The 9,701-nt window shown below is 35.8% G+C and overlaps 1 protein-coding gene across 1 annotated transcript; it reads right to left on the bottom strand.

The window, feature by feature from the left end:
- Positions 1 to 2,752: 2,752 nt before the first annotated feature.
- Positions 2,753 to 8,243, bottom strand: LOC126801092 (kinesin-like protein KIN-13B). The gene is made up of 12 exons (XM_050528550.1): positions 7,964 to 8,243; positions 7,597 to 7,782; positions 6,849 to 7,037; positions 6,539 to 6,640; positions 6,005 to 6,082; positions 5,767 to 5,848; positions 5,369 to 5,528; positions 4,975 to 5,277; positions 3,875 to 4,093; positions 3,429 to 3,786; positions 3,206 to 3,271; positions 2,753 to 2,948 (listed from the first exon to the last, which is right to left on the bottom strand). Exons 1-12 carry the CDS (start codon positions 8,126 to 8,128, stop codon positions 2,769 to 2,771), a joined length of 2,088 nt encoding a protein of 695 aa, XP_050384507.1. The 5' UTR covers positions 8,129 to 8,243; the 3' UTR covers positions 2,753 to 2,768.
- Between the last annotated feature and the right edge of the window lie 1,458 nt (positions 8,244 to 9,701).

Below are 9,701 nucleotides of genomic sequence, written 5' to 3'. Positions count from 1 at the left end.
ATTGCTTCACTTGTGTGTTGTGCAATTGGTGACAAGATTGGTTACAGAGTTCGCTTTGATTCCCTAGTGTTCAAACAGTGAGTTGGAGTTCTGGGACGTCTTATTTCTTATTCATAATATAATAGATCTAGGTTCAGTAGCTTGTACCAAGTATGCTGTGAAGCTTTAGAAACACTATTTTGGTCTGGCAGCTTATTGTTGGTTTAGTTAGTTAAAACTAACTTGAAAATGCACCGGTTAATGGGATCCCCATGGGTAAAATGACATGTCTTGGAAAAGAGAATTAAGCAAGAGGGTGAATAACAATATAACATGACCATCTTATATGTATAGATGCTGAAGAAGAGGGTAGATGCGGCTTGGAACTCTAGTTCCATTCCAAGCCAATTCTATACAGGCGCTAATTAAATAGCCCGAAGCTAATTGATTGTCAAATTACAACAATCCAGAACTTAATTTACAAAGCATGCGATGTGACTTGGGTCGGTGAACATGATTCTCGTCGGCGGGTTCCTGCAGCTAAATCATTAATTGAGGGTTTGGAGCGAGTGAGACTTGCGGATTTGCAAGAGGATGTTGTTCGATGAGACTATACATATGAAGTGTCGCTATTTTCTTGAGGCTATGTTGCTTCATGTTTGATTGCCTTTCCAAACTGGTTCCTTTGCTTCATGATCCTTTTCCTTGGTTGATTTCTGCAGATTGGATGGCTTCTTTGTAAGGACCAAGCGAACAAGGAAACAATTGAAGTGTCACTATTCTTACTTTACAATATGCCATCGAGCATGGCATTAGCAACGTGGCAGTTATTGTGCATAGCTCACTGTACGTATACGTGGAAGCTTCCAACTATCATACATGGCTCCCGACTCCCCGAGGATGAAGGTACCGTGACAATTTAACAGATACCAGTAAATCACTGCTGTAGGAAATTAGGAGCAGATGTGAAGGTCCATGTATAACCTATAGTTCACTTGTTTTTGTTTTGTAATATGATCTGTAATCCCTATTTCTAACACAACGTACGTTCCGGCCAATAATTTCTGACGGATTGAAAGAACATCTTTTGATTTCTCTCATGTTTGAATGAATGTGCCATATCATAATTTGCTTGAATTCTACGATCCGAACTTATGTGTGCAATGAATACTTTGGTAAACCTTCTGGTGTCATTGGACAGAATATTTGTTCCGCCATTTTCTTAATTATTTTCCAGTTCTATGAAACACTATTTTGATAACTTATTGGAGAAAAAACCTAAAATGATATCTGAAGTATCGTTAAAGGTATTTTTTGGTACCTACAAATTCTTGTTACCCACCTGAACTATTGCACCGTTACCCAATATGGTACCTCCCTTAGTTTATCCGTTAAATTGATGATGTGACATGTATTTAGATTTTTTTTTACCAAATATAGTAAAACCTCGTTAAATAATACCCGATTAAATAATAACCTCGCTAAAATAAAACTTTTTTCCGATCTCAACTCGGAGCCAACGTGTTAAATTAATAATTCACTAAATTCATAAGATAATGGAAGTTCGAGAATTTATTTAGCTGGACCCCATCAAATATATAAATTATTAGTGTCATAATTTATATAATAAATTTTAAATTTATGAGGATTTCATTAAAAAATTTAATTAATATAATCATCATGAAACAATATAATAGTTTGAACAATGTTATACATAAAAATAATATATTTAATAAGGTATACCTAATAAATTAAAAAATGTAAGTAAAAACTTTTTTCTTTGACAAAATGAAACAAAATATTTATTATATCTTGATAAATTAATGATTTATAAATAAATTAATAGATTATTAATTTATTGATATATTAATATATCGCTAAATTAATAAATTTTATCAATCTCGAGACTATTGATTTATAGAAGTTTTACTGTAAGTAATAGAAAAAATAAAAAAAATAAAAATTAATTTTGTTATTATTGCTAAACAAATATATATACTAAAACTTGTGTTATGTTTTGTGATACAAAAGTTGATTTTCCTCTTAAAATTACAAATTTCAGAAAAAATATTGTAAATAAATTTACAAATAATATAGGTATGATTTATCAAGTCCAACAAATTTTCAGTCAGTTTGGTGAATTTATGAGAATTTTGAAGAAAAAGAGATAGGAAATAAAAAAATTTGTGTATAGACCATTTTGTTCTTCTAAATACATGTCACATCATCAATTTAACGGAGAACCATATTAGATAACGATGCAATAGTTCAAGTACCATTTTAGGTAACAAAAATTCATAAATACCCAAAAAATACCTTTTACGATACTTCATGTATCATTTGGGTATTTTCCCTCACTTATTGTTGGTTTAAATAGTTGGAACTAACTTGAAAATGCACCAGTAAATTGACCAAACTGGTGAACAGGATTCCCTGGTTAAAATGGCAAGAGAGTCTTGGAAAAGATAATACAGCAAGAGGGTGAATAACATGACCATCTATATGTATAAAATGATGAAGGATCATGCGGCTTGGAACTCAAGTTCCATATAGGCACTAAGCTGCCCGACGACTAATTGATTATCAATACAACAATCCAGACTTTACAAAGCATGCAATGTAGCATGAGCATCCAAACAATGGCTAGTAAACGACGAAAATCCAATGATTGTAAACAACTTAGTGTAAACGAAAATCTCGATCTTGAATCTAAGGTTTCAGGTGAGATGCATGATAATAGCCCCTACACAAGATGAAGAATAACATATATATATTGCTTGAACACGAAATCAATAACCAGAAGATGATACAAGAACATTATGTTCTTTTAAACGCTTCTGGAAATGAGCTAAACGGTTTTGTAATTGCAGGATTCCAGCAGCCTTCTGAGATAGAATGGCATTCAATCTTGACACATAGTCATCCAGCTGATTCCCTGGTTGGTCTGCTTCTACAAGCAAATTCATTTCCTGCAAATGCGTGCATATATATCAAGTAAAAAACCAAAAAGAGCATACATCAGTGATACGTATATTAGATGGCAAATGAAATACATTCACAACTCCACACAGAATAATCAAAATACAAAAAATCACATATTTAATAAAAATAGACAGGTTTTCCGAAAACACAGCCAATTGCAGCCTTTTCATGCTATAGGTTTTCCCAAACAAATATATGAACAATCAGACATTTTACTGATTCTAGCCTCAACAAAAAAGCATACCTCTTTAACAATATTCATTGTATCCTCCACTTGTTTCCGGTGTGCACTTACGAGATCTTCTTCCTCCTGAATGCAAAACAGAGTTTACATATTAATAAACTAGTTCAAATTATGGGAAATACTAAAGGTATGAATTACTGAAAATGTCTATTCCAAAACCAATTTTTTTATTTCTTGTATATATTATCTAAAATGTCCTCATTACTTGAATATGTCATTCTACCTGTAATAGCGCATTTAAATCATCATCTGAATTTGAATTCCTTGATTGAGAATTTGGCATGCCTGTCCTCTTCGACTGACCATTAGGTTTACGTACTTTGTCCTCTGAAGTTGGGACATTGTACTGTTGTAGCTTTCCAGTTCTCTTCCATGATGTTCTTGAATCCTCATAGATATCTTCTGATTGATCATATTCCTCTTTTTCACTCTGTACAGGCCATGTATCGTTCATGTCATCCTCAAAGGCAGAGGCAGTTGGCAAAAATGATGACAAGGGCACATTTGTTGATTCCTTGAGGCTTAAGGTTGAAGCTAGAATATCCTTCTTTGGATTGTTCCCTTTTGAAAGGCTCTTCACCCTACAATGCAATTTCATTGTAAACAAGCAATTAAAAGGGGTATGAATGACTCGTACACAAATCAGCATATCTAACAGTATGAAAGTACCTGTCTGCATATCTTAGAGTGTTAAGAGTGTGTTCACATGATCCTGAGCTTGGTGATATGCATGATATCATCACAGTTCGGGAATCACCAACAAATGAGTCCCTTAGAACTTCAGTCAGTTTACTTCCGCGGAAAGGAATATGACCCTGGTCATTATCAAGAGCTCGAATACATTCCTTCAGTGCAAGTAAGCTCTTATTGATTTCAGCGCCTTCCATTCTGCACCATATATTATAAACAGCTATTTTCAAGAGCAATCAACCAAATTTAGAGAAACGGACATCTAGAGGCTGACCCCAAAAAATTAAAAAATTAAACATAAATCCTAGTTTCTAGAGAGCTGCATCTACTTTAGTTACTCATAAATGGGTACGACTTATAAAACGCAAGATAAAAGAAACAAAGGGACATGATTTTTACAGTATTGTGGGGTCGTCCAAGTCATTGAGTCATTTAATGTTCATAATAATATTTTAAGGATGAATTTCCAAATGCCGATATCGTATTTTGTGACAGGATCCAACACCATGCAGTACTTATTTTTTTTTCTTTTCTTTTTCATTGGTAAAACCAACAGAGCCTTTTTCATCTCTGATGACTGATTTAACGTGTGAAAAGATTTTCCAGTATCTTGTCATAAATAGTGAAGTAGGAGAAGACCGATGTCACAAGCCTACAACAGAATATAGTTACAAGTGCTTTGCTAGTATCTTTAGTATCTCATACTTGAGAGATTCTGCTTCGGATGCTGTCATCCAGGATGACTTTTGCGCCATTTAAACAAATATTTGCTTCATTCTGATAACTAGTTCAAATGGAAAAAACAACAAACCAAAATCTAATAGCTACCCCCAAGGCCTGAATATAACAGTTGACCCCGCAGTACTTAACCCTTGGTACAAGGCATTAGAAACTAAGAAGTTTTTATATGATTACTATGAACAGCGAATGTGAGCAGCATGTCTGCACTTTGGATTTTTAATATAATTCTGATACAACAGACGAGCAGTATTTAGAAAGTGTTTTATTTGTGTAGTGCAATCAAACCATAAGCTACCAATCTTATCTATTATATAATAAATTGAAGGTTAAAGTTATACCTTGTTAGTTTGTCATTATCTGTAGTATCTGCACCACGTTCACTTCCAGCAAGATCTATAAAGGAGAGTTTACCAACAAGACGAGGAGGTTTTGATACATTGCCATCAACTGCCCTTTTGATAGCAAGCTGAAGTATAGCATGAGAACGAGAGGATTCTTCATTTGCACCAGTTGTACCAGTACTTCTCGTGGCACTTCCTTTCTCAATGAACTCTTTAATTGTCTCTACATCAGACACTCTGTATTCTTGCAAACCCACAATGCAAACTTGTTTCTTGCCATCTTCTCTCATGCAGAGCTTTCTGCAGGATATCAACTGTTAGTCTCATATTTCGATTTTCAAAACAATCATAAACTCTACACACTATCTAAAAGAAGGCTAAAACAGCTTACTTGCGCTCATTGAGGAGATCAAAAAGCTGTCCTCCATATATTTCAAAGAAGCTCACAAACAACTGAAATCCTTGATTTCGATAAGTATGGTGCATCAACCTCAAAATGTCCCGTGATGCTTTGAGAGGTAATGGTTTCATGGTATAAGTTTTCCCACTACCTGAATGATCAACGAAAGGTAAGCATAATTGTTGTAAACACTTTTGTCTAATAAAGTACATAATTGACATCAAATTCCCGGGACAAAGTCACAATACCCTCTGTTGGTTGAGTACAATGAAGTGTTATAAAATTGAAATTTAAAAAAAAAAAGTGCACATATTAATCAATTTTTGGTGGATGAAGTACAAAAAGAAAGTTTGTTAGAATAAAAATACAGATCTAAGTAGGCCACTAACCTGTTTGTCCATATGCAAAACATGTTGCCTTTGTGCGTTGAAATATTATTGGAACTATGGGCTCCACAGTCTCATGATATACCTGTAGGTAGAAAATGACAACAATTGATAATCCAAATTATTCTGAATAAATGACCATTGTTCTGAATACCACTATTATTTATACATGTTTTCAAAATCTTGTTTCTAATCCAAATCGAATTGCAGCACACGTACACACACACACAAACATATGTACCTCATCATTAGACACTTCCTCATTCAGCACCGCATCAAAAACAAACTCATGTTTTTCTACATATGCTGTTAGGTCAACCTGCAGAACATCAAGAATGAGCTGAGGAACATATAATGCTCTTAACCAACTATAAATTTGACTACAATCATGATTTTAGCATCAGACCACCCAGGAGACAGAAAGGAGAAGCAAAACAAATTTAGGGTTGTCGCCAGCAAAACAAAAAAGACAGAAATGAATTAAGGAAGCCATATTTTTTATAATCCATATTATCACTCCATCAGTAAGTATGGGTATGTCATGACTTAGTTTACCTCCCTTATCTCTACTGTCTTGTATAAAGTTTTTTATATAGCTCTGATTTCCCTTATTTATACTGTTATATACTTTTGGATTTAGAAGTAAAAGGAGGCATCAATATAATCAGCCGGCACTAGATTCCTAAAATATACTAGACTATTTTCTTTGATCAGGTCGTTGGTCAAGATAAGACATCTTTCTCTAGCAAGCTGTTTACCATCAAGTGGCACTTACCTTGAGTTTAGTCTCGTGAACTGTAATGGCGTTTGAAAGTGTGTCTATTATGTCTTCCTCATTCTTTGCCAACTCTTTTTTGTTAAGTGGTCTTTTGCGCACCTGCATTCACACCATTACAAGACTGATTAAGAAAAGGAAACATATTCTAAGAGGCCTGGTCAAGCCAATTCATAACTTGACCCAGCAAATGCCCAGTAGTCACATAAGCATTTTTGCAATTTGTTTCAGGTAAAAACATCAAATCATAAGTATCATTGGGATGAGAGGTTAGGAGCCTATGAGTTGATAAGGGAATAGTAGAACATACCACAACTTTAATCTTTGCAACGTTACTGACTTTCTCTTTGTCTGCTGCAAAACTTTTCAGGAGATTGTTTTCTGGTAACCGAGCCTTTTCTGCTTGTTTGTTGTTAATATAAGGTTCAGAATCATCAAAGCTTCTGCCCCGCGAAGGATAATATTGAGAAGCAACATCATGCATCCCAGAGACTGGAATCTACACGTGATACAGAATAAATTTAGACAATGAATGCAGAGTCATTTCTGTCTATTTATAGTTTTTATACTGTCAAAGAAATTCTTAATATTACATCATGAACTCCCTGACTAAATATTAAACATAAAAAGAGAGAGAAAGAAAAAAAGAAAACTTTACACACAACATTAGAGAAACGCAGTATACACACTTTCTGCGCAGCCCCATGACTCAGGTAGTGAAGAAGTATAAATTATTATCATAGAAGAAAACAATCATTGAAAAGTGAAAACACATCCATTTGTTGTAAACGAAACTAAAATGGAAGTACTCCAAGCAACTGAACTAAAAATTTGGAAGCAGCACCTCGCGGTGACACCAATAGTAATGGACTATAAGATCATCTATGCAATATGTGCAGTCAAACTATAACGAACTGATTTGACCAGTGGACTCACAGCATCAAACCATATCAATATAACCCACAGCCACACAGACACGGCAGTAAAACACTACTAACCTAATCAGCTAACAGAAAGTAATAATTGAAGCCGTATCAAAAGGGAAATAAGAAACTGACGTCAGGAATGAGCTCAGTGTCAAAGGAATGCAGATCGAGAAGTCCAGGACTGAACTCATTGGGTGAGTCCTCGCGGTCCTTCCTCCGCGATTCATAGGGAGGTGTCGACGGCTCCATGTAGCACTCATTGTACCCTCTCTGCCCATTCCTGTACATTCTCGAACCCTGCCCTCCGTAGCCATAGTCCTGCATTGAGTCCAATCACATTAACCACTCAATTACAATAATGTCCCCTCAGATCTACACCCATCGGCCTCTCGCCACTCTCCACTAAAAACCCCAAAATTCAAATTTCCGAAAAATTCTCAGCGCAGTTCAAAATTGGTAAAATTCATTTCGATCAAATGTGAAAAGCAAACGAACAGACCTGAGAGGGAGGAGGAGGGATTGACGAGTTGGACTGGAGATGTTGGAGACCAGCGGACTGAAGCCACCGTCCGTTTGACGAAGTCTCCAACAAGTTGTCGGAGTACTGCCGCTGGTGGTGCGGCGCCGCACCAGATCTCTGCCCCTGCCTCCCCACCCCGCTCATTTCTCAACCCGACCCGACCCGAAACTGCAATCGCAGGCCCTCCGATTGAAACAACTCAGATCGGAAGCAAAGTTCGAAGATTCGATTCCAATCTTCGGCTCCCTTTGTTTTTTTTTTTTTTTTACTGCAATGGAGTAAAGCCGAAGATATAGCAGAGAAGAGAGAGGCTTTGAATTTTTGAAGAAAGGGGTGGGGGTACGTGCGAGGGGGCGTATGAGGCACGTGAGAGGGGGTGGGGCCTACGTGTTTTGTATCTGAATGTTTCGGGGCCCGTTTTCTCACGTGGTGGGGGATACGCTGCGTCTTTTTCTGGATTTATATACCTGTTGCGCGCTTTGACGTTCTCATTCAAATTCGGTGGACACGTGGCGTTTTACGAGGGAAGGGGATCGGACGGCTGAGTTTTGAAATGGTAGAAACGGGATAGGCGGTGTGGGCCTGGAAAACGACGGGACCGAGTGCCGAGAACATGTAAGCCGGAATCCGTTCCCCGAGTCCCAACCAGTCCTTTCAACAAGTCCTCTCTCATCATTTTGCATTTTGGATGTGGTAGCTGATAGCTTGATATGCCCAGCAGCCCACGGATTATCTATGGATGGTGATTGCTACAAGCCTACAAATATAGGGCAAAATAATAGGAAATTCAGAGAAAATTGACTTATTACGAACACATGTGCCGATGACGTTATAATGCACCATAAATTGCGTCAAGTTTTGTAAACTATTCAAAATTAAATGTAAGGAACGGTGGATGAGTCACTGTGAAAAGTATTTTTCTCATACCCAATGTATTTCTAGTGACTCTCAACTCCTCAAGGTTTTAACTCTGATCAAGACTAATATATTCTAATCCTAGGTATTCTGTGTCCAGACTATTCATCAAAAAAAAATTTATCTCTTTTATTTTATTTTGAAGGAAATTTTTTCTCTCTTTGTTAAGAGTTTAAGTGTTCAACTCCTTCGATAAAAAAAAAGGTTCAACTCCCATAAAACTGTAATAGTGCCTAGCTAAACTAAAGAATGTTATAAACAAGATCAATCTTCCTTCAAACACCCTAGAACAAGGATGCTCAAGTGTTTCTCTCTTAGAAACTAAATGGAACTTCACACATATAGCGCATGTTTTAATAACTACACAAAGAGGTCAGGGTAAACTCAATCTTTATTAAATTTAGGCATAAATGTCAATTTACACCCTAAAATTAGTTAAAATTGTCAATTTGCACCCCGAACTTGCATTTGAGTCAATTTACCTCCTAAATTTGGTAAAAATTGCTGATTTACACCCCGAACTTGTATTTGAGTAAATTTACCTCCTAAACTTGGTAAAAATTACCGATTTGCACCACATCCGTTAAATTTAACTGTTTCTATCCAATTTTGCGTCACATGTCATGCATTTAAGGAGTAATATTGTCATTATATATTTATTCATATTGAATAATAAAATATATTAATAAAATTACTTAAGAGGAACACTTGCTACAATGTTTGTTTTTTCGAAACATGTTATTGATTTATATATTTATTATTTTATGTGATATGGTATGTTAAAAGATATTAGAAAAAATAT

The sequence above is a fragment of the Argentina anserina genome, chromosome 6 (genome assembly GCF_933775445.1).
Source record: "Argentina anserina chromosome 6, drPotAnse1.1, whole genome shotgun sequence".
NCBI classification, from domain to species: domain Eukaryota; kingdom Viridiplantae; phylum Streptophyta; class Magnoliopsida; order Rosales; family Rosaceae; genus Argentina; species Argentina anserina.
Note: the sequence above shows the minus strand (reverse complement) of the source record. Positions and strands in the feature narration are given on the sequence as shown.